Raw genomic sequence first — 25,877 nt, 5'->3', positions numbered from 1 at the left:
ACTACTGGTTCAGTAGTGTTCATAACTGCAAGGATCGCATATTCTTAACTTTGATTTCCTTTTCCAGGTCTTGGTTCTTTATTACCAGCAGTGGTTCAACTAATACTGTGTCTTTACCTTGGAATAAACTTCACCGAACCAAAGCTGACTGACTCAACCACACTTTGTCTTTACGCGTTGTTTGGTGTCGTGTTCCTTGGAATCATAACAGGACTGGTATCATTCTTAAAGCTACGTAAAAGTGGGATATATGAACTATTTGCGGCTCGTGACTGCATTGCTCACAGTCCTAAGAATATAACATTAGGATCTGTCCCAGAAACAGCTAAAAGACGGTACCACACAGTAAAGTGGTATTTACTTGTGGAGTTTACGCTCTCATTTACAAGTTACTTTGTGCTGTCTTTAGCACCGTCTATTCATGAAGCGACCTTCGAAAGTCCACAATCAAACACAGAACCTTTCTGGAGAGTCTATCTGGCTACAGTTTTGATCGCATTTTTCAGAGCTGGTCATTTTTTTGGAGAAGTTCTATCTCGTCTCTGCTACAATGTACAGCTAAAACTCGACAACGACGTTAAGATGTTCCTATATTTATCAGCGTCAGTTCTTCGCCTTGGTTTTATCATCTGTGCCGTGATTTTCACTCGTTCTCCTTTCTTAGTCTATAACAATTTGTTCATGATAGGCTTCTTCTTCCTGTTAGCTTTCACAAATAGTTTTCTGTCCGTTACCATGGCATCAAGTTGTCAGTCACTGATCAGGGTACAGCGAAACGACACATGCCCCATAGTGTCGCAGTTACTCTGGATTGCAGAAGTACTGGGGGCAAATGTTGGTATTGCCTTATCATTCGTACAACTGACAATTTAGAGTTAACAGAGCCCATAATAGTCAGATTTTAGACTCGTACTGATGATGACGCAGAATAAAGATCCATGGGACCTGCCTGTGTAACTCATTGATTGAGGACTTCAAACGAAAGTTACAACCAGATCGTGACAATGCTTAAGTTTCTATGCTGCGCCTTAAACAGGCTTAGACACTTTTCCTCTGCTTTAGGTGAAAAAGCATAAATGAGCTGACCTCAGGAAAAATAATGACATAAGAAATAACAGACATAATATACTTAAGTCTTTTATTGCTAGAAATTAGAAAAAATGTTTATGTACAGGCTTTAACGTATAATGGAAAATAAAAGTCTCACGAAACTTTTAAGTATAATTCACTAAAAAATGAGTAGCACGAAATCAAACTTACACCAACAACTCTATATTCTCTAAAAAACGATGAACAAGCTCCTTTTCATAAGTTTAAAATATCTTTATTTCTCTTAGTTATCACAGAGCCCCTTGTCGATAAAAGATTCATTGTATTCTGAGTTGATTTTCCCCCAAAACAATACCATAAAGCTACGAGTTCGATGCTGCTAAAACTGATTCACACAGTAAGTTAAAACAGTCCCTTAATTTACATTTCGGGCTATTGAAATCACTCAAGAATAATAAGATAAACCATACGTATTTACAGCCGGTTTGACAAGTAAGCTTGTCACGTGCTACTAACACGCCTTCGGTTTGATTTTCTTTGCGAGTTGATTCTTCCCTTCTTCGATATGGCGTCGTTTGCTTTATTTTTACTCGTTACATTTGGATTAACATTTTCCTCGTCATTCCAATCAATTCCTCTCTGGCAATCCTCTTCCTCTTCGCCGACGTCAAATAACTCTATGCTATCGTCCTCGTCGCTTTCAAACGAAGGCATTTTTCGCCGTTTCTGATTGGTAGATTTTTCTTTTCCAGCCTTCGGCGGTCGAGCAACACTGCGAGGGGTCTTGAAGGGCATGGGACTCGGATCCTCAGCGTCACTGTCGTCGACAGTTTTTGGTTGCCGTTTTTTGGTACCTGGAGTGCGACCTTTAGGGCCTCGGCTTGTCTTCGCTAAAAAATTACAACTTCGTTTATGTAATACTTCCGAATTCGCGAAAAGATTTGTAGATATTCTTTGTGTACTTACCTCTTGCGATCGTTTTGATTGCAAAAAAAAAGAAAGAATCTCACGCCGGTGTATCACATACAGCAAACTAACAGCAAGTTGAGCTATTTAAAAAAACAAAACAAAACAAAACAAATAAAAAAACGCTCACCTGCAGGGGTAGCTGCACTCTTTTTAGGTTTGTTTCCCGTTGCCGCTCCTACGGCTTTGGAAGCTCGTTCATAGTCCTCCTCGTCTTCCATTCCCTTTGTGTGACAAAAGTTAATGCGCTGTTCCAATTCATCCACTAAAGCCTGTTGACAAGGAATTGAAAAGATGAGTTCTCTCTTCCTATCACCGTACACTGCTTTACTTTGAGTGGAGAGTCTAGTAAGTCACACATTTTATGACTGCAGAGATTGATGACGTGTTGTGGAAAATCAACATCAGGCGTAAAAACGGTCCTCCTAAAAGAGCGTATTTCTATTACTCGCCAAAACACCAAAAAAAAGGCCAATGAGCAGCAACAAAATACCACAAAGAACCAATGAAAACCATGATTACATACCTGCAATCCCACTGGCATAAATTTTACAACTATTTGGGTGAGAGGATTCCGCGACTTTTTCCGACTAATCACGACGTGAAGAAAAGCAAAACCGATGCAATATCACAACATAATCTTCTTTACGTTCAGAATTCCCTTGGATTCATTTTTTGCGAGACAATTAGAGTAGAGCTGGGGTGAGGCTCTGTACTGACGCTTTCCTTACCTTCACTTCTGGTTTGGCAAACTTCTTGCTTTTCCCAACAATGTTCAGGAAGGAGTGGTACACATCTTCCTCGGCCAGTTTATCGTGGAAGCAAGAGAAGTTCTCCTGCAATTTGCGGATTCCTCGTTCGTTGTACGACAGCATGGACAGACAGAAAGCGAGGTCACGCCACTGACGATCGGTCCTGATTGGAAAGAAGATGCAAAGGGAAAGGTGCTATCAAGAAAAGAGGATGGTGTAGTTTTTGTCTCCAAACAGCTCAGAAATGCACGATACACGACAGGGGAAAATGCTACGAGTGTAGTTGTTAAAATACAGACAGGTTCTTAAAAACTATCCGATAAACTAAGGTGTATCTGAGGTTCCGAGTCTACGTAACCCCTGTTTGATTACACATCATGATTGGACGTTTAGACTTTGTCGGTTCATCTGATTTGGTTTCCTATCAATCACCTTTTTGGTCTCGTCATGCAACATACTCTCTCTCTTAGTGGTTAGTGAAAGAACATTTCCTTGATCGTTTCGGTTTATTCTTAAGATTTTAAAGATCTTTTTCTACGTCAACTTGGTTTTACTTCCAAGGTTACTAGTTGTTCATAGGGATGCCTTTGTTTTCACACCACTACTTACGTGTTTGGTTCAAATGGCTGTTAAGTTTTCTGTGCTATGCAAACAGCGTACTTACTTAGTTGCTCTGAATCTGTGACACAGTTTCTCCACAAGGCTCTCAGACTGACGATCTTTCTGGATAAAGGACAACAAGTACCTGTGATACAGTAAAAAGAGAAAAAAAAGTTTGAATAGGGTATAGAGATGCACTGTCCAAGATGAGCTTGACAAGAATATCACCACCTGGGGAGGGGTAAAAAGAACTGCGAAAACATTTTCCGGTGAAGATCCACGTTCGACGCCCAAGGTTCCCCGGTAGGAGCGAAGATGGTCTGATCTATCTTATGATTCATATTTCAATATGCAATTACGATTATTACGGCCGCGAAGCAAATTATTATACAAATTCATCCTGTAAATCTTCATACCTCATGATGTTTCTGAAGGGTTCCTCTTCAGTACCACAGTCGGGGTCTGATAAACGACTAATCACATCTGGTAGAATATTGTAGATAGCGTTGCCCTAAAGTGAACATCAGCCTCATTACAGGTTTCGTACCTTTTTTCAAAAACAAAATTTAAAGGACCTTTCCAGGATCTCGATCGATTTTTCCAGGACTCCAAATTTCACCTTAAACCCTTTCATTCCCTAGATTTCAAAATCAGTTCTCCTTACGGTCTACACACATTTCTAACAAATTCTGAAAGTTGCATTGCTTGAAAATAGAATAAGAGAGATGGGAAGTTTTGAGTGCGGTAAAGAAATAGAGAAAGATGCTTTTCGTTTTGTCACGAGCGTGGGACAAAGAAAAAATTTCTGAGCCCCCCGATTCGATTCCTCACGGGGACTCAGAAATTTTCACTTTGTCCCACGCTCGTGACAAGACGAAAAACATTTTTCTCTGTATTTCTTGAGTTGCGCAGATTTCCAGGACTTTCCAGGACCTGTAGTCTTTTTCCAGGTATTTCCAGTCCTAGAAAATGTCACGGTCAGGATAAAACTCCAGGCCTTTCCAGGTTTTCCAGAACCCTTACAAACCCTGTGGTTATACTGTGAGAAATACTTGCTGCGTATTAGCTTATCAGTGTGAAATGGAAGCGTGTGCATCTTAAAGTCACATCATGAGTGAGAGATGTGGTGAAATTAGCGGGTCACGATCTCACACATGATATTTGTGTTACATGTCTCAACTCAGTGATTTTATGTAAAGGAAATGATAAATGACTGCTCGTGCTATTCTTGAGTTCTAAAGCTTTCAAAGTTGAATGTTCAGATTAGTATGTATAACGCTATCACTTGTATTGGGGCAAGTAGAGCTTAAAGTTAAATAGGAGTAACCTCAAATTGAAAGAATCTCACCTTTTTGGACAATTCCAAAAAGAACAGTTTGGCCAGATCGGATATTCTACTGTCTTTTTCCTCTAAACACGTGGCCATCTCACTGATCTGACCTTTGACCTTGACCATGTCATTCAGAATTAGATGCGTGAGCACCATCAGCGTGTTCTTACGCACGTGGCTAGACTCATCGCGCAATCTACAATGTACCAAAAAAACAGTTGTCACGGTTGGCTTCTTATGGCTCGAATGAATTTTCCCCCCTTAATGGCACGGGAAAGGCAACCGAATAATGGTTGTTTCTTAACCGTTTCAACAGTTTTTCATTGATATTTTGCAGTTTTTACTTCGATAATCGTAAAGTGTTAGTGAAATTTTTCAGAAAGAAAAGTGCGTGACTACTAAACGCTATTAAAATTACTTTTTAGGAAATGTATGCCATTCAGGTGAAGTTTTTATCCTTTAACCCCTGAGAGTGACCAGCATCTAATTTCCTTACTGAATCACACATCAAGGTTAGGAAGATAAAGGAAATGATCGCAAGCTTAAGAGGCTCTTGATTATTAAACAAATTCTCCTTGTCCGCACCCTAGGAAACGTATATAGAACAGCATGGAGAACATGCATACTGATGTTAGTTTGTAAAGGGTTAGTAACATGAATGGTTTCGTCACCTGGCGTACAGATGAGGTGTCCATGGCTCAATCAGGTTAGGAAACCTAAACGTCAGGTCACCAACGGCAACTATGGTGTTTGCTCTGATAGTGGCTTGTGGAGCCTAAAAGGTACACAAAAGAAAACAGGTTCTTAAACAGGTTTAGAAAAAAATGAATTTTTTTGCTTTGATTCAGCAGTTTTACCAAAGCTATTAGTCACCTCGTCAATTGTTTACTGCAAGATATGAGTATGTACATGACGTACTAAACAAAGCAAAATTACCTTTTCTAGAATCGTGAACAGAAGTTGGAGATGCTCTTCGCAAAACTCAGAGCTAAAACAAGTAAAAAAAATAAAAATTAGTTGATAGTTTGGAAAAATGAAACCTCGTGGCTGCAACATACAGCTAATGCAAGACAAAGTACGCTTCCACAGCAATGTACAGAGAATCCAAGCTGACAGACCTACTGTGCTGTTAATTATGATGAATATTTACAGAGTCTCCTCACAGAGACAGTTTTGCAAAAATCTATATGAATAAGAAGCGATTCAAACATGTCACTTTTCATCTTTTCCTTTGGCGACCAGTATTTTTCCCAATTTCATATCTGATAAATCAAGAACTGGTAAAACAGTTTTAGAAATGAAACTTACTGGCTTTTATTTTCTCTTGTTTTGAAAGACTTAAAAGAACTGAAAATTAGGAAGTACAGCAAACTGCGTTGCGAAACTATCTGTCGACATGACCGCCTTGTTTTACTTACGAAAGAACAAATGGATGTTTGTTTTCGGGGGGAGAGGGGGGGGAACAAATTTGGCGTAGGGATATGATTGATTAGAGTTTAGCCATGAACTTACCTGACCAACATGAATTTAGCAAGAGCTAATGACGCAGCGGCTCGCAAGTTTGTATCACTGAACTTTACAGGATTACTGCAGACATGCACTAACAGTGGGCGCAAGGTGGCCAGTAGCGTACCACCTGAAGAATCCAAAGTTATAAAGGAAATATGCTCATTGAACAACATTTAGTAAGCCCGCTGTGGGAACTACAGTAATATTTAAAAGTTCCTAGCGGATTAGAGAGCTACCACCTCTAATTTGTTTACAGCTGCCTATACATATAAGAAACTGTTTTAGCTTGGTTAAAATAATCGGTTTGTGTAAATAAGTGATGTTATCAACTGAACTACGAATTAAATTATGCTAATAAAGATTATTTCTCTGCCCTCTAATCACTCTCTCTTTCTCTCTATAAAGCATAGCGCTACAAAATAAAACGAATCAAACTCTCCATTTTATTACGAGCATTATTTGAATCGGTTGCAAACAACCTCTTCCCCTGTTTTGTTGTGAACACAACATGTGCACGTTTTGAGAACATTCCTAAAACGACGCAAGGAAATTATAAACAAAACAGCAAACGATCTGGATCAATGTCAGTACATGAGCAACTACGCACATACTCCTCTCCTAACCCAACAGTTAACTGATGAATAATAAATTGGCTTCCGTTTTGAGTTTTAAAGATAACGTTTCAAGCGTTAGTCCTTCGTCATCGCTCTGACGAAGGACTAACACTCGAAACGTCAGCTTTGAGACTCAAACGGAGGCAAATTTACTTTATCAACTCAGCTGATAAGACCAAAATACCCTGTTATACTCTCCCACCAACGCAACACCACAGTTTCTTTAGAAACTTACTCCCTTTATTGACAACTGTTAATGCTGGGTTTGTGAAAAGTGAGTGCGCAGTTGCTTAGATACTGATAAAGATCAAACTCATCAGACTGGTTGGTATAACAATGTAAATTAAACCGCACAACTTGTCCAAATATGTGTAGGTCATACCAGTAACAATCTCGTGTTCACAGATTTTTCTCACATATTCCGTCTCCACGTCATCGGCTGTGGCCCCAGTCAGCCCCAGTTCCTCCTCGATCGTCTCTGACGTACCTGGATCCTTAAGGGATTCAAATAAAACATGTTAATGTATGTAAATAGATATATTCAGCTCAACCAGAGCTTGTTAAACATTTCTACCAATCAAAAGGTCCTGCATTTGCCTAAGAAGTTTGACTCACGGATCAGTGCCATCCTAACCTTGAAGGGCAACTAAAACTGTCACATTGTTGCAATTAAATTGTTAATAACAGTTCTAACAACTGTTCTGCTAGGGACTTCCCAGTAATGCTCTACTACCATTCCTATCTGTCCAACCCACTTTGCACCTTACCTTTGTGGAATTAGCCGTGCACTCGTTCCCAGCTCCTCTCGTCTTCTTAGCCTGTTTCTCTTTCTCCTTATCATTCTCTTCGATCACCTGTCGTCGTTTGATTTCCCCCAGGACTCCCACATCCAAATGAACCATGTGACGCAAGGCCACGTGACCAGACAAGCTGAAGAATCGCGCCAAAATACCAGCCTGGCACGTGGTTGGAGAATTTCCGGCGTGTCTGTCTGTATCAGGGTTGCTTTCTACAGAATCTGAAAAACCATATAAAACAAACTTCATTTCAAACTCAACAAAGTTGCTCGTTAAAACGGATAAATTCGAAACCAAGCGGTTCGAAGCCTCTTTCTCAATTGTAATCGATGTATCGGGTCATTCACAAGGCAGCACACGACTCAGGTTGGATCACGTTGGCTAAGAAAGTGGCGCGAGTTTTCTGGACCAATCGCAGAGAAAACTAAAGCAAAAACAAAGGGATCCCAGGATTATTTTTGACACTGATTGAAACTTGCTTTAATAAGTGATAATGAGTAACTAAGGTAGTTTTATCATAAATTTGCTATTTACTCATATTCCAGTTTACGATAACTTTAAGTTACGCGGAGAAATAAGGGATTAACGTATAAATTTCAGCCAACGACATCGCCAATAAAACAGCGGAAGGGAAAGCAATAGTTAACCAATGTTTTTATTAAGCAAAGCTCCATGTATCTTGAGATTTCACACAGTTAATGATGGGTCATCAGTGGTTTCATTAACCTTTTTCCATAAGCGGCTGCCGATGGTGCAGTAGGCAGCTGGGCCGTAAGGTGAAACCCAAACACGAGAGCCTGCGAGCAAGCTAAACAGACAGTGGTGAGGGGTCTTAGAGGCAGCGGCGGACCGCTGCTGACTGACTTTTATTGAAACTGCTCGGCAATTTTAAAGTTGTGTAATTGTTTGTCAAGCGCAAGTCTTGAAACATCACACAACGTATTTACCGTTCTGATTGTTCCGAGGTTCCTCCTTATCTTGTGTAGTTTTATCCAGTAAACAAGCTGCTATTTTCTTGATAATATTCTCTGCGATTGTTTCAGGATGTTCAGCAAGGACATAAATCACAGTTATTGCTTTTTCCATTAGCGGAGTCCAAACCAGTTGATCAAGTTTACGGACACCTAGAAATGTTCACATAAACTCATGAGCAAAAAAAAGTCGTGCGCAACCTTTGAACAAAAGTTAGTTACCTTTCGATTAAGAGTCGAATCCGAGGAAAAGGAAAATACCATTAAGAGCCAATGGGAGCTCAAAGTAAAAACAACCAAACTGCCTCATAATAATAATAATAATAATAATAATAATAATAACAATAGCAATGATAATAATAATAATAATAATATAATAATAGTGATGTTATTATTATTATTATTAATATTAATATTAACAATAATATTAATTTGAAAAACATTGTAGAAGGAAAATGTATCATTAACCAAACTGTCAGTTGGTTAGTAAAAAATTACCGTTCTCTATTTTTTTAAATGAAGTTATCAAGGAAATGTCTGTATCCCCATCAGCCGCCATCTACCTTCGTACAAACCTGATACTAGTATTTCTGTGAGCCGTTCAAATATCGTGTGCTTGGGAGGAAGTCGGAATGGCTCTGCTGCACTGCAGCCGGGTTTCTACATGAAAAACAGACAAAGAAACAAAATTTAACCACGTATACGAATTATAACTAAAATATCAATAAAAATACATAGAAACCCTTTTCTTCCCATTTAATGATTTTGCAAATATCAAAAGATCGAGATCCACCAGATGTCCCCCTCCCCACCCCCAAAAGAAAAAAAGAGACAAAAAACCCCCATGGACGACAAGAAAAACACAAAATAGGGAAACACGAAAAAGCGATGTTTCGCAGTTGAGAAAGTAGCGTGAAACCAAAATTCGCATCTGCTCCAAACATCAGCAGCATCACAACTCAGTCGGTAAGAGTAACTCGCATACCTTATGGGTTTGGCCAAGTTTTAATAAAGCCACGCAGGTGTCACGTGCCAAGAGAAAGTCCTCTTCAGCTCTTGGTCCCAGGCCCGTTGAGACCAGCACGTCAACGTTAGTACGCACTATGTCCATCTCAGCTCTAGAACACAACCAAGGAAAGTGAGCATAAAGACAGCAGAAGAAAACAACTGATCAGAAATTTTATACCAATCGCAAATTCTTCTTCACTTCTGTTACTGCCAAGAGTACTTATCATAAAAATAACAATTGTTTTTTCATACGTTCGATTGCGAAAACCTTGATTCCTAAAAGAATGATTCATGAACGATGAGACCCGACGGCTTCATGGAAAATGCTTGCAAGGAAATTCATGGAAAATATTTTGGAAAACTTGGATAGCTTCCTTCATTCACTAAAAACAACAAATGGAGGCCATGTGCAGCTTGCCCATAATGCCATAAGGTCTCATAGTTTATTGCAAACGCCTCTAGGTGTCGACGTTTTTGCAATCGAGTGTATGACGCAGAACCAATAAGATCTTACCCTGCCAACATTCCCAAAAGAACTAACGCCATTCTACTTTCCTCTTGAGTGGTCTGTGGATCCTGAAAATGAGATCACCGGATTGCTTATTGTACAGAAGCAAAAGCCCCTCTGCATAAGGAAAACGATATACATCATAATCTTTACACGGCTGTAATTCAAATCTAATTTTTAATGATTATGCTATCCGGATAACTCCTCTGTAACCCCTCTGAAGTCCTAGTTTTTGCCTTCCACGAAACTTAAAACAAAAAAAGATTTGTCAGAAAAATTTCAGATCAGCATGGGACACTGTTAATTTGAGTGTTAGCGACGATCTAAAACAACAAATGTCTTTAAGCTGAAAGTACCTTCGTGCCTCGCGATCAAAAAATGGTAATTGAAGGTTTCTGACTAGTTTAACAAATACAACGTGTGAAAACAACGCATACCACCCTAACACAAGACACTGAATAAAGGTTTTATGCAAAATTTTGCATTTTTACCTTCATGGTGAATTTCTCCCACAGTAATTTTACAACGGCAACAGGAATAAGTTTTCCTTTCATCAACTCACTCATCTATGAGAAAGAGATTTGAAATATTTGAAAGCTACCTCAATAATTTTTCAGCGAACATTGCAAATTTGCAAATGAATCAGGAAATCGAGGTGATGCCATCTCAAACTTGTACAGAAGTAACGGTGACTAAACCTACCAGCTCCTCAAGAGAAGTCAGATCACCCATTGAAGCACCTTGAGTAAGAGTGATCAGGTTTTTCACAATCAATGCTGTTTTAGTTCTGGAATAAGAAAGGATTACAAATCATGCACAAAAAATTTCACTTACAAGTGCTGAAAAGGATTAAGTTATCGGTAAACGTACCTAATGCTTCACAGTTACGAGGGGAATACGCACTTTACTTAGGAAAAATTATAGATAACAAAAGTAATCCGCAGGACTGTTGTAAATAACTTTGGTTATTGTTTAGGGACACTCAATCGAAAAGTTATCTAAATTCTCAGTACCCGATTTGTTCCAGAAATACTACTAGCCAATCAGGAAGCATTTTTCGGAGACGGCGTGGTACATCTTACACACGCAACTATAAAATTTCTGATTTACTTCCTGGAAATCCCGTCATAATTTACATCTCATAACCATTCCTCAAACTTAAGTCATCGCGTCGCAGTAGAAGCCTTTTCGAATGAGTGCCATAAGACCAAAATCAAAGTACATGTACTCACAACAGCCTGTTAAAAGAAAGGTTAAAATTATAGAGATAAAAACAGTGATCGCTCTAACTAATATTCGAGACGGCAATAAGTTGTGAATAAATGTGATTCAAAATGTAACAAAAAAAAGTACATACCTGGCATTTGGCGCCACTGGGTCCAAGTACAAGCCTTTGTACGCCTCCACCACAGCATCCCGAACGGCTGTATCACGCGACCAAATCAATACCAGCATCCTTCGCACGCCAATAATGGCAGACTGCAAGCCAAACTCAGAGGCGACCACAAAGAATTCGATAGACTCATTAACATCCGTGATGCTTTTGGAGCCGAGAAGTTGACACAAGGTAGGGATGGCTCTCTCCATTTGGGTTTGAAAATGTACGTAATCCTGCCAATTAAAACAATTTATCTTAAAATTTACCCCTGTTTGTATAACGAGCACATTTTCACCCCTCACAGGTAAATTGGAGGCAGACGATTTTCTTGAGTTGAGAAAATAGTCCTAGTGTATTTAACGTCTTTTTGCAGCACAGATCGTTTCCTGAGAACACAAAAAAGGTTGACGGATGTGAAACAACTCAATAACGAATAAAATCTTCGAGTGGTAAATAGAGGAAGAAAAAGTCAAATAAAAATTTGTTGTAAGCAAAAGATTACTCTCAAGACAACAGCAATCGGTGAGAAAGTCGTCATATATCCTGGCTAAACCTTCAGTAAGGGCTGTTTTTCTTGAAATGTCGTGAAACCAACTAGAGTAATCACAACTGCTTAAGAGAATTGGGATCCACTCATAACATGCGAAGTAAATATAAACTTAGTGCGTAACCTCAAGTGCGGGGAAACGCTGGTGATCAAGTCGCAATTGGCTGTTGTTAGGTATCTTATTGGTGGAAAAGGGTGCACTTGGGGCGACTTTACTGCTCAATCACAAAGCGCAATTGAGTCATATCAGTTCAATCGTGGGTAAATTTTTAAGCTTGGTTGAAAATCGCGCAAAGCCAGTAGTCATTATTCAGACTAATTACCTTAAGAAACTGAACCACCATCTGTTGTTTGGTGATTTCATTAACCAATCCATTGTTAGGCCCCTCCGCTGACGTATCACGGTTTTCATGCTCAGCAGAAACTCCGAGAAGTTCTGTAGGATCAATGTCTTTGCCTTCAACATGAGGTGTAGGTTCTTCGTTGTCGCCGGCTTGAGAAACAACACAAAACAAAGGAAAGATTTAAGAACATCATGATCATCTCATGGGATTAGGTAACGACATGACTTCGCCATGAATAGTCCCTCGGAGTCCCATCTGGACAATGTGATCAGCTCACAAAGGCCAGGATGACAAGGAGTAAATTTGAGTTTAAGTCTAGTTAGCTTTATCGTGAGGTGTTAAGAGGGAAAGCCTCGCGGTCGGCAAGGACGCTATCGCTTTGTTCCCTCCTGGACCCCGTGGATCATACAACACCCGCGAACCAACTTTCCCCTCTCCCTTCTCCCCTCCCCCTCTTCCTTTGCAAAATACGACAGTGAGGAAAATGTATTGTCACTGCTATCCTCTGAAAAGCATGAACGTAAAATGTCGTCCTTTGAAGAACTCCACTTATTTTTCGTTCGCAACATCCTGACGATGGTTGTGACACCGATTCAGAAAACTGAATCCACCCAAATATTGGCAGTTGTGTGGAAATTAAACAGAAACATCGTTTTTTTTAATCGGCGTGGTCCTCAACATCCTGTTATTATCGCCAAAGGACCTTAACAGAGTAAGCTTGAAAACAGAGGTATATAACATACCCAGAAATACTGCCTGCATGATTGACAGCTGCTCTTCAGCTGATCTCTTGTTTACAAGATTTTCATCTGCACTCTTTGTAGATCTGTTTTAATTAAATGATTTTATCTCAGAAAATGCTACAAAAAAAAAAAAAGAATTGGTGCCTGTGGATTAACCATTGATTGATCTACATGAGGCACCATCACCCCTTTAACACCCTAACATCAGTATGCATATTCTCCATACTGTTCTCAACACATTCCCTAAGGTGCACCCAAGAAGAATTTGTCTAACAGTCAAGATCTTCTAAAGTTGGTGATCATTTCCTCTATTCTTGTGTCCTTAGTGCTTGATTTAGGGCTGATATTTCAAGGAGAAACAAGATGTTAGTCACTCTTAGGAGTCAAAAGGTTAACGCAACACTGTGAGCCAAGAGATCAATCTTGTTGTGTCAAGAAGTTAATGGCTGTCGTTATCTTGTTCAACTGGCCTGAGATGAAGAGAGTAATTTGCTTACGTGACATATTTTTACAGTTTAGAAATGAGCCATTGTAGGCTACAAGGGGGCACAATCATTCTCATACCAGTACCTTTCTTCATCTTCCTGCAGCTCTGGATCCCTTTCAGCACGGACAAACACTGTGTACTCTGGCCAAGTAACCATAGCAGCCTTCAGTACTGCAAGGGCTTTCTTATGATGACCTTTGTGAAGATGACCTCTAATCTGCTTTAGTGCACTGTAAAGCACATAGACAACATAGAGATGTTGTTGAAAACCCTGGGTGAAGACCCTAAAAATTAATCAACATGACAAACAGTAAGTCTAAGGTCCTTACCAATCCAGAGCAGATTCCTGATCTCCTTGGAACTCCACTGCACCATCTCCTTCATCAATAATCTCCTCCAGATCAAGATACTCCTCAATAGTGGCTTGCACTTCAGGTTTAATGGCCTCCCAGATTTCCTTGACATCCTCAACTTCAAGGACAGAAGGCACTAACAGCACATGAAACCAAATTAAATCTCTCAGTTCAAAGTGAAATCTTTTGAAAAATAATCATTATTGAAATCACCATCATTCCATGTGCATGTGCAAGACATGAGATGATGGGAAAGATAACCAATGGGTAAAGAATTGTGGGTACTTTAGTATTATCAACTGAGTTGATAACATAAACTGGCCACTGTGAAGAGTTTCTAAGCTGATGTTTCGAGTGTTAGCTAATGCTCAAAATGGCAACTTTGAAACTCTTTACGATGGCCAATTTATGTCATCAACTCCGTTGCTAATACTAAATTACCTTGTTATGACTTCTCCCACCAATGCAGCACCAGTTTCTTAGGAAACTTTCTCCCTTTATTCATTTGTAAAGAATTGAGTGGACTGTTGAGACAAACATGTACAAGTCACCCAAGGACAAGAGGAGTGATCTATGGAACACTGGATCTGACATAGTACTGCCTTGACCACAGTCTAAACGCTCAATTGTTAGTGCAGATTAGCTAATCATACTCTTGAATTCCATTATCCATTGACCTAGTTCTTCACAACAACAAAAAATGTATTTTTAATCACACACCATTAATATCAGGCCACTCTAATAATATTTCTACACAGCTCAGTGGATCCTGTAACAAGTGGCATTAAATGCCCATTGCAATATTGTGCTCTTGGAATTAAGACACTTGCATGTATTTCTTGTGGAGCTGTAGTGAACCTTTAGAGTAATTACATCCTCTCCCAATGAATTTTACTAAGTTAATAATGTACAAGAAAAATTATGTGCGTCTGATTGGCTAAAATCAAGTGCATTTTCATGTACAACATGTGTGCAAAGTTGTGACACATGTGCAAATTGCAAATAGCCTGAACTCTTTCAAAATTTTGTCTGTCTTGACTCTCTGTGATGGTTTTTCATGTAAATTATTAACAAGTAATGAAACGATTTCTCTTGCAATTTGGTGAAATAAGCACATGTAAATTTTTCAAAGACTAGAGAAATTGCACTTGGCCTTGGGGCGAATGCAATATTGATGTCATGGCCTATAATTATTTGTTGCTAACTTATCTTTCAACAACTTGGTTGAACTGGTTTGGGCCAACTAACCTCTCTGCACATTTTAGCTCCTTTATTTGTTACTTAAACTCCTCTTTTGATAAAGTTAGCCAACATGCTGTTCTGACTACATGTAGCAGTACTTTCAGAAGTGGTACCATGTATTGAGCCAGCCCAAACTGTTCTTTTGTTTGAGTCTTTGTGGAGGAGCCTTGAACCTAACCATTTAAATGAAAACATTTAAAACACCATACCTTGGCCATCATGTTCCTCACATAACTGTGGAGCCATTTCCTTTAGTTTTTCAGTTTCTTTTGATAAGTTCTGTCGCAAATGATCCAAAGGTAACTACAGAGACATGAAAATATCAGAGAGGGGTTTGTATTTTTTTTTTAACATTTGTAACACCAGTCACATTCTGTGAAACTTCCCCTACTTTTGTGACCTAGGGAGAACCTTTCTTTTTTGTTTCAACTGCTCAGCTCTGTACTTAGCAGGATCTTATTTGTGTGACACTGAGTCTTAATAGATGAGGCAATGGGGCAGCAAGAGACTGTTTTGCCCATTTGCTTATTTTTCTTCAGCTTTGCCAATTACTACTGCACTACTAATGAGAGCCTGTCATAATTGTCATTAGAAAATGCACTAGATGCGTAATCTGAACTGAAAAGGCTCTTACTCCCTCTAAGGGGGGGAGAGGGAATTTCCTTTCCCTCTTTGATCACAATTCATACAGTAGTCAGTGCAAAATGGCAATCCTGCATGTACATAAAATGGAATTCTCTTTTCCAGCACACTGCAGTGAATGTTTGGCTAACAGTTGCTAAATGTTTACTGGTCTAAACAATGTACTTGCTGAGAAAATAATAGCTTTAACTACCAAGTATTATTCACAACATTAAACAAACTTCTGCATTAACTCACCTGTGCCCCAAAGGGATTGCAAATGAGAAATGTTTTCAGAAGTTGAATAGCATTTTTGCGCACAATACTAGATTTATCTTGAAGACGATTTATCACTAGTTCCAGAAGGTGAGGCTGACGTGAAAGGGGAATTGCCTGTAAAAAGGACAATATGTGCATTATCTTGTCATTTCTGTAAATGTTTACCACAATAGAATCAAACAAAGCCCTATACATGTAGACTTTGTCTTTTTGTTTGTCTGTTCAGTCTTGGTTACATTTTCCTGTAAAAACTGAGCAAAGACATTTGACTCAGCTGTTACCAGGCAGTTAATGTAAGTTTAGAGTTGCATGGAGTATCTAGTGTGTTATGGCCATTTGTTCATTATTCAGTGGGTCTGGTAGGAGGGATTTTATTTCCAATGGGAAGTTGGTTCATCTATTTTGGTCACAAGTGTCACTAACCTCAAAAAAGGTTTTTTGACAAAACAAATCTTTTTGTCTTTCTGATAACAAAGTTGAAAAAAATTAATGTCACATTTATTTTAGTTATTTTTTTAATGAATTTTCAAAGATCCCAAAATTGGCCTCCTCCATGTTCAGGAGAAAAAGGGAGAATGGGGCAGGTTGCCTAATGACATCATCCTGGGAACCAATTCAACATTATTCATATCATTTTGTGAAAAGCAGTCAAACTACAACTTAGGAAAGAACTATGATATAATTATGCCTAGAGAGTGTCAACAGAGGCTGCAGTGATACAGCTTCCTTAGAAGATGGCTCACTCTTCATACCAACCTGCATCTGGAGGAAAACCATCCAGAAGCAAATAATTACATGAGAAAATAGGTTGATTGCTCATAAATATGTTTATAGGCTGGCATGACTCCTGCCGTTTGTGAGCAATTTTAAATCTTTGGCCTTTAAAGTTTAGCTCTGACCGGACTATCTTTTAATGACTTTCGTTTTTTATATCATAATTGGGGTGGCTCCTTAAATATCACTTTAGAATGCATTTGGTTCTGAATAAGGAGCAATTTCTCCATCTCTGTTTTCTCTGAGGACATTATGTATAAAAAGGCAGTCTTTTCTTCCATGTACTATTTTCTTTGTTTTTGAGAGCTCTTTCTCTCCCAATAAAAATTAACTGCAGAGATATATTTGTGCAAAATTATGTCTGGGTATCCTCTACTCTTAAAGGCCATTTTGAAAATCAGTATGTTTTTATTAAACACGGAGCGTGATAAATTTGTTCTTAGGAAATGTAGCACTTCTCCATTTACAAATTCTTTCTTTACACTAGGGGGATAATGCAAATAAAAATTTGTGTATTGGAAGGTCTCCATCTGTTTGTAATGCATTTGTAAGTCAAGGGTTGATTCCCTTTAGATCTATTGCCTTTACACACTTAAGTGTCTGAGAATGTATTTTCTGAGGCAGATTTATCAGCCATAAGTTTGTTCATCTGTCATTAGTTCATTTGACAGGTTCCAGATATGCAGCTTGCATGACTCAATCTGTTATCCTTCTACCCTTCTTACTGTTTCTTTTAGGTTTTTCATTGCCACCTTGTAGCACGGTTCCCAAGATGACATAACACCCTTTCAGGCCCAGGTCCCAAGATGTGTGGCCATGAACATTAAAAAATTGAGCTTTAGAATGCTTGCTTGTAAAATTGACAATTTTCTCATTGTGATGATCCGTAAAACGCGAAAATTTCTTAATTGTTTCAAAAAATAAATTTCAGGGTTAGTGACACTTTAGAGAGAAGTTTATTTCATTCACACGCAGAGAAATTAATGGTTTGCAAGCAGCAAGTACACCCCAGAGTGGAGAAATGTTCAACTAATTACCACTGAATCCACTGGTACATATAATTTAATCATGCTCAGTACCTGTGGCTTATAAATACAAAGAGGTCCACAGTATTCATGGTGTAGTGGCTAAAGTTACCTTTTCTTTACAAAGCTCAAGCCAAATGTGAAGGGCTTTACTTCTTACGTAGGCATTGACATCATGAATGTGGTCCTAATGAGAATAAAAAAAAGTTAAAATGTATACATGTACACATAGTTATCACCCCTAAAAACATCTCCAATATTATTGGGCATTTGCTTTTCAAAGTGACAAAAAAATTGAAAACATAAAAATCATTGCATGATAAACTGAGTTATACAGGAATTTTGATTGGTTCTTACTAATGATATATAGTGGGTTTCATATTGTTGCCATGGGTCTGTACAGTAAAAGAGGATGTCAAAATGTGGTTGTTACTGACACACTCAGCTGCACCTTGTTTGCCACTTATTTTTTTTTTTACCACATTTTGACATTCTCTGTCACTTTATTCCTAAACAGATGCACAGCAACATGGAATCTTGTTGTTAAATATACAATATTTTTCATTATTCTTTCCCAGGTTATCCAGGAAAAAAACTACAGAATTTATACCATTCCCTTCATTACAACCACTTTTTGTGCCCCTGATGGTTGAAAGTCTTGTCATGTCTATTAATTTTGTACCCTAGTTGATCTGACTGTGATATCATTGCAAATATTTTAAGGGTTTGAGTATAACATGACTGCAGGTGTGCATTTTTTCTTTAAATTTTCATAAGTCCTATGTGCATTTGTTTCTTCAGGCATAGTGCTCACCTCCATTTTGTCCAGCAGTTGATCTCTAAGTTTCTTGGCAGCATCATCAAGATCTTCCTTAGAAAGGACTTTGATGACAATCTCACCCATCAAGGCAAGGATACCGTTCCGCATTGAATAAGACTGTAATGAAATTATATCAATATATAGGACATACTGAAATATATAGTAAGCATTTGCAAGCTCATTAACTTCATTTTTACTTAATGATCCATTTCCTAAAAAATAATTTTCCATATGCTTCTGTGAATGCTCATCTCCTGATCAAAACTCTGAAGACTTGCTTGGAAACTAAAACATTTTCTTCAGGTTCTCATTGACCAATAAAACAAATAATATTGTAAATTAGTCAAAATTACATTTACTCTATTTTGGGTAAAAAAAAAAGATAGACAAACCATTACTTAGAAATTATGAGATTTACCTCTCCATCCAGGTGACAAAGTAGTACACTGATGTTGGGGATGATCTGACTTGGGACCCGACCAGCAAGTTCTACAAGGAAGTCCGCATAAGCACGCGTGCCACTGGTGTCTCGTGACAGATCTCTTGGATCCATGCGACCAATCTCTCTGTAGAATAAAAAAAAATTACATGTATTGAACATACATACACTGTAAACTCCTAGTTAAAAGGCCCTAAGCTCAGAAGACCCTGTCAGATATCAAAAAGATTAAAGGCAGTCATTTCTTTTTAGTATCATCCATTACGACAGGATATGAATATGGAAGCCATCTTTGCAGGGTTTACGGTCAACTCGCCGACGGACCAACTCGCCGACGTATAAAATCGAGTAGAGACGTCGGCGAGTTGGTCGTCAATCCAGTACAACTTATTAGAAGCTAAACATACAGAAAATTAAACGATATTTAGTAAAAAAACATTGGACAGAAAATTTAGAACAATGCGCTTCGTAAGCACGAAAAACTGAATAATCTCCTCCCACAATTTTTTAGCAGGAGCTGAGATTTTTTTCGCATCGTCATGTCCTGCTTGTTTCTTTTTTTTTTTTTTTGCTCAACAGGTTACGTGTATATTCAACACGTCATTGACGCTGTCAGATTCACCAAATTACTGGGCAATCAAATTTCGCGCTACGAAAGTTATCTGTACCTGTTTTTTTTTCTCCGAAAGAGAATATTAAACAAAACAAAAAAAATTCGTAACTTCTCCATTGTGAGACTTGTGAGTAAAAATATCACACCCTCGTCTTGCCGCGCGTTTGATTGAAAACTAGGGGCGTCAGTGGTCCAGTGGTTAGTGCGCTGGACTCTGGGTCGAAGGGCCCGGGTTCAAGTCCTACCAGGGGAATGTCGCTGTATCCTTAAGCAAGATGCTTTACCCACTTTGCTTCGTCTCTCGGATAAGACGTAAAGCCGGAGGTCCCGTCTCACAACCGTTCTATGTTACAAATAAATTGTGGGACGTAAAAGAACGCACGCACTGTTCGCAAAGAGTAGGGCACGTAGTGCCCGGTGTTGTGGTCTATCTCGATTTGTGCCGTCGTAGGTCTGGGTGGGTGAGGTGTGATCACAATGGACTGAAGCGGCTGCCAGAGGCGCCTTTAATATGCTGACGTCCGATCTCACCTCTCTGGTTCCTCCGCAATTCAGCCCTTGGCTGCAAGGGAGGAAATTGGCACCATCTATCTATCTATCTATCTATCTAGAAAACAGCTGTGCGCCAGCGCCTGCTCTCTTCGAAAATTTGGAGAAGCTGTTGATAGCTCCTTACTTTTAACAAAGATTGTTAGAATCCGCTGTAAAACTCTGATAGTTTTTAATGGGAGAGACTTACTTTTAAGCAAGACCTGCTTTTTTTTTTCAAAAGTAAATAAAAAACCTTGCACCTTCTTCGTTGTGAGACTTGTGAGTGAAAAAATATCACACCCTCATCTTCCCACGCATTTGATTGAAAACGAAAATAACTCAAATACATGCTCTTGCAAAAACTAGAAATCATTGCTTTGATCAGTGTATCTTGTATTATCAACATAGTTACACGAATTCGGCGCCTTTGCAAAGAGGGATCCTCATGTTAGGTAAACATGTTGGTTTTAAAAAATGAGCGCCTCGTTTGAAAACAGCTGTGCGCCAGAAAACAAGGTCTTTAATCGCCTCGAGGCTCTCCACAGAAAACCGTCACTTTCGATTGCATTTAACACCAGTAGTAAGACCAAAAAATATATTTGTGCGTTGACTTTTTACCAAGCGTCTTGACTTAAATAAATAAGACCGATTGACATGATGAGTCTTTTCGGTGTTGTTGTCACACAATAACTCGTTCGCGTCTGAAGCTGTTAGAGTCGTTGGTGAGGTTTACTTCGCTTTATTCGCCTTAAGATCCTTATAAACTTTGTTGCAAATAAAAAGAATTGCATTTTACTAAAGATCTCGTCTAGAAAGCCAAGTTTTCGTCTAAAAATCTGAGCGATTGACATGATGAGTCTTTACGGTGTTGTTGTCACACAATAACTCGTTCGCGTCTGAAGCTGTTAGAGTCGTTGGTGATGTTTACTTCGCTTTATTCGTCTTAAGATCCTTATAAACTTTGTTGCAAATAAAAAGAATTGCTTTTTACTAAAGATCTTGTCTAGAAAGCCAAGTCTTCGTTAAAAAAACTGAGCGATTGACATGCTGAGTCTTAACGGTGTTGTTGTCGCACAATAACTCGTTCGCGTCTTAAGCTGTTATAGTCATTGGTGATGTTCACCAATGTTCACCGATGTTTAAGCTTCTGTTTGATGTTCACCAATGTTCGCCAGTGTTTTTTTACTAAATATCGTTTACTTCTCTGTATGTTTAACTTCTAATAAGTTGTATTGGATTGACGACCAACTCGCCGACGTCTCTACTCGATTTTATACGTCGGCGAGTTGGCGTCGACGAGTTGGTCCGTCGGCGAGTTGACTGGTTACCCTTTGCAGTATTGAATACTACTTAAGCAGTGGTAAAAATAAGTCCTGAAAACAACTCAAAACTGATTATTTTAGGCCTAAATTTCACTTTTCTCTACTGCTTAAGTAGTGTTCATTACTGCAAAGATCACTTTCATATTCATTATTTAAACCACAGTTCACATATATATGATTTTCATATATTCACAGTCATTGGATAGAAAATTTTGGTTCACTTGGTAAACTACACTGGGAAGGGGAAGTACCGGTAAAGTTGTAGTCTAAAGTTTGAGCAAGAGCTCTCATATGGGAGTATAGAGTAGAGCTTAAATCTAGAAGGGGGGAGGGGAAGAGAGTGGGCTTAGGAGCACATCTAGTGCCGAGGGCATCCACCTCAGTGTTTTCACTCATTCAGATTATCACAGTCAACAGACTCTTTGCCAATTTCCCAGTTAGGTATGACTGTAAAAGTCATACATCATGGGCATTTCATATGTAAGACATTTATTTCGTAAGTCTGTAGTTAAATACCACTTTTAATCAACTCTGTCATAGCTAAGCTGTTTGTAATAAACCCAGTGTATCAAATCCTCTTGAAGTGTGAAATAACTTGGTGACATAGATCGTTTGATTGACATCAAAGAAAAGAATCTGACACCAGAAATGTATAACATGGGCAATTTGTATAAAAATTAGAAATAAAAAAATTACACACATTCTACTTAATTCATGTAAAGTGTAACACTTGTACCACCTCACCTTATAACTTCAGAGACAACACCTTTAATAGAAAACTCATCAACAAATGTTTGTACAGCCTGAGCCAGTGGCTGGACAAGATGCTCAAAGTGTTGTAAAAGCTGAACAATCTTCAGACTGATGCCTAGGTGAAAACGATATTGGGAGAAATACTACAAATGATAAATAACAATCACAAGACTGTGTCTTCTCAGTCAGTTCAATTTAATATATCAATGTTTATGCAAGTTTACAAACAAATTCACTCGCCCCATTTAAATAGAGTCACAATCATTTTAATTCCATAATTACCTTGCAAAAGAGTGTGTTATTCCAAAAATTATTGTGGCAGCATTAAATTCACAATTCAGAATTATAAAAATTTGACTTACCTAAACCATAGTTGTATTTCTTAACCATTACTCCCAGGAGATTAAAGATCAGATGTTTTGTTGTTCCATTCTTAACAGATGTTGGGTTCTCCAGGAATTTATAGCAACAGCCAGTGACTAAACTGATAAAAAAGCAAAACAGATAGATAATATACCAAAATATTCTTAACAGTGATGTGTCAATAACAGAAACAAATCTGCTTCAAGTGCAGTTGAACTTGATCTAAACAAGATTCTCCACCCATACTTGACAAATTCTTCTTCTATAATGGGTGGATCCCACAGTCTGTTCACATCAAGCTGCATCAGTTGTCCTAAGATTTGAATCAGAACGTCACGCTGTTCTTCCCACTCCCATGAAGATGATGTCTTTTTTTTTGAATTGGTGGCCTTTCCCTTCCGCTTGAAAACCAAAAGATAGATAAAATGAAGTTATAATTTAAACATGATTATCAAATGTAAGAGGAAACCAACGTCCAATTAAGTTTTGTCAGTATCTTAAGTAACATTAATATTTTTAGTCATTTTTGGTTTTCAAGCTGATAAAATTAACCTAAAATACACTGCTAAAAAATGCATGTTTGCAGATGTTTTTTGTACCAGGAAAACACATTGTCTAAATATAATATGCTATAATTATTCCATGAGATCACATTTAATATGAGATGGAAGATAGCCAATAACCATAATAATTATCTCATGTAAACCAATCAAAACTCAGGGACCACAAAATATCATGCATAGTTTTTAAACAAATACCTTTCCAGAGACTATAACCTCAGTGGAAGGCTTGGTGGCCTCTACTTCAAATGCATCTGCCAACTGCACTATTAAATAGCACAACATCTGTAATAAAAAATTGGGTGACAACGATAAAATAATTCAGAAACAACAACTTTTAGTAGATGCTGATTTTTCAAATTTAACAGAGCTAACAATCTCGTGCAAGACCTTAACTCTTAACACTTTAACTCCCAAGACCAGATTGTTAATTCTCCCCTCTGGCTGGTACACATTTCCTTTTAAACAAGTTACACAAATTTTATGTTAGATCAAGGTGACAGCTTATAACTGATAAGTTTAAGTATTCTTATTACCTGTTTGCTGGATTGTGTGTGGATATTGTAGGGAAGTGTTACATTTTAATCACTTCTGGGAGTTAAAGGGTCAATTTTCTTGGAATGAGACCATTTGTTTGAGTATGGCATTAAACTCATTTCCTTGTATTTATCTGTTTTGTCTGTTTATCCACTGGATAGATGTAAGGAAAGAAAGGTTTCTTCCAGAGCCTGTTGATCAGTGGCCCTAGTCTTAACCATCTGACCCCTAAGAGTGACTGGCATCTAATTTCTCCCTACAACATTATCCCTGAATCACACATTGAGGTCACAAGAAAAAAGGAAATGATCACCAAATAAAGAAGCTCTTGATTGTTAAACAAAGTATCTATGTCGGCCCCAGAAGAGAAAATTCATACTAGTGCTAGTGTCTAAAGGGTTAAAGGATTGCAGCCCATGAAATGAAACTATAAATGCATTAACTATAACAATAATGTACTTGACGTAATTTGAATACCTTAAGAGTATTGAGATGTGTCCTTCTAACTTGAAAATCAATGTCTCCATCTTCTAAAATTTCTGGAAGTACATTTGTGAACTGGCAGAGAACTAAATGAAAGGCACACAAAATTTGTTTTTCATTAAAAGAAGTTCAACTCTTCCTTATCAAATTCCCTATGTCATGAAAAGGCCTAGTATATTTTCACACTTTTACCAGTCCTGTTGACTGGCAAATCAATGTTAAGTAGAGCTCACCATGAAATAAAAATAAATTTCATGTTAATGCATTTAAGGTGTAAACTTACAGTGTACAAGAATTATCATTGTAAACAGTCAAAATGACTGCTGAACCTAAAGTATGGATGGGCAAATGCAACAAAGAGATGTGTTTTTCATTGCTGTGGGACAAAAAAAATAAAAGATCTGAGTCCCCACAAATAAAATAACTTTGAATTAGCCCTTTGATGCTCCACCAATGTTCTGTGGAGAACTCTGTGCTGAGCCACACTTGATATGTAATGGCCTACAGTACTGTCAGGCTCATCACATAGTTTCTGGTAGCACCATGGTGGAGCATCAAAGCCCAAATCCAAGGGTAAGGATTCTGGTTCTTCATGAGCAGTATCCTCCCTTATTTCAAGCACCAAAGGGAAAATAAATTTTCAAACTGGTAGAGCAATCCTTCAGCACGTTGAATTTCCAAGAATTCACGTGTTTTTTGGTACTACAAGCAGTAAATTTTGTTAGCTATCCAAGGATAGCTGTTATTTTTAGTTTTTAGCCTGGATGATACCCGTTTTCCCCGCTATAGTAAAATCTACTTGGAACTTTCTTATCAGGTCTTAATTCCACTGTATACAGTCATACATTTTCTTCTTACTGTACATATTTTTAAAACTGTTGTGTAACAATGAATACCTTCAAGCAATATATTCCAAGTGCTCTCTCGAAGAGAACTGTCCACTTCATTAAAATGTCTGCAAGGAAAAATTGTCTGATTTGAAGTTCATGTGGTTGTAAGGTTAAACAATTCTTTTTAAAAACACAAGTACACCTTACCCTTCCAGCTGTCATTGCTACGCATTAAGCCGATTGGTAAGGGCATGTGGAAGTTGGAAAATGGTGGGACAGACATAGGGTTTAGATAAACAGTAACGAAGAAGTAATCTTACCTCAAAAGACTGAACAAGCAGTCAAAGTTTTGGACGATGGCAGTGGGTACACCAGATCGAAGATCAGACAAGCATTCTGAAAGTTGGTCAACATGACAACGTAAACAGAAAAGCGTAAAAAAGCGGCAAATGTTTCGTCAACTACAATAAAATCTACCTCGAAGTTTGTTCGGAAGAACACGCACTGAGAGAACTTCGTCCACAACGTAAGATCCTTCTTCACTGCTCAATAAATCGTCCTTACACAAGGGAATTACAAAGTCTTCATCCATAATTTGTATCTCTATTTCGGTAAAAGTGTATATAAGGTTCTGTCAATTAAAAAATAAAGGGAAACTTCACTTTTCATTCCAAATAAACACCCAGTAAAAATGGCCGCCTTTTTTCGAACGGAGAAATCGGCCAATC

At 38.3% G+C, this 25,877-nt stretch overlaps 2 protein-coding genes across 2 annotated transcripts in view; one reads left to right on the top strand and one right to left on the bottom strand.

The window, feature by feature from the left end:
- Nucleotides 1-1,220, top strand: part of LOC113672201 (uncharacterized) — a 4,579-nt gene extending 3,359 nt beyond the window's left edge. The window contains exon 3 of the mRNA XM_027188480.2: nt 68-1,220. Coding sequence (XP_027044281.2) covers nt 68-873 — 806 coding nt within the window. The 3' untranslated portion in view covers nt 874-1,220. The remainder of the gene's footprint in view (nt 1-67) is intronic.
- On the bottom strand, nt 1,122-25,877 carry LOC113672202 (condensin complex subunit 1). The gene is made up of 35 exons (XM_089181050.1): nt 25,627-25,877; nt 25,470-25,545; nt 25,216-25,274; nt 24,314-24,405; nt 23,498-23,584; nt 22,986-23,140; nt 22,739-22,860; nt 22,368-22,491; nt 19,137-19,284; nt 18,713-18,835; nt 18,011-18,085; nt 16,079-16,213; nt 15,409-15,502; nt 13,934-14,093; nt 13,688-13,834; nt 13,118-13,200; nt 12,354-12,523; nt 11,463-11,716; nt 10,808-10,892; nt 10,597-10,671; nt 10,112-10,173; nt 9,575-9,707; nt 9,165-9,249; nt 8,566-8,742; nt 7,589-7,839; nt 7,204-7,315; nt 6,211-6,334; nt 5,635-5,686; nt 5,370-5,473; nt 4,717-4,894; nt 3,785-3,879; nt 3,433-3,513; nt 2,748-2,931; nt 2,147-2,288; nt 1,122-1,940 (listed from the first exon to the last, which is right to left on the bottom strand). The coding sequence occupies exons 1-35, from the start codon at nt 25,739-25,741 to the stop codon at nt 1,552-1,554; spliced, it is 4,548 nt and encodes a 1,515-aa protein (XP_089037176.1). The 5' UTR covers nt 25,742-25,877; the 3' UTR covers nt 1,122-1,551.

The sequence above is a fragment of the Pocillopora damicornis genome, chromosome 8, assembly GCF_964200805.1.
Source record: "Pocillopora damicornis chromosome 8, jaPocDami1.2, whole genome shotgun sequence".
Taxonomy (NCBI): Eukaryota; Metazoa; Cnidaria; class Anthozoa; order Scleractinia; family Pocilloporidae; genus Pocillopora; species Pocillopora damicornis.
The sequence above is the reverse complement of the archived record's forward strand: the minus strand, read 5'-3'. Positions and strand labels throughout refer to the sequence as shown.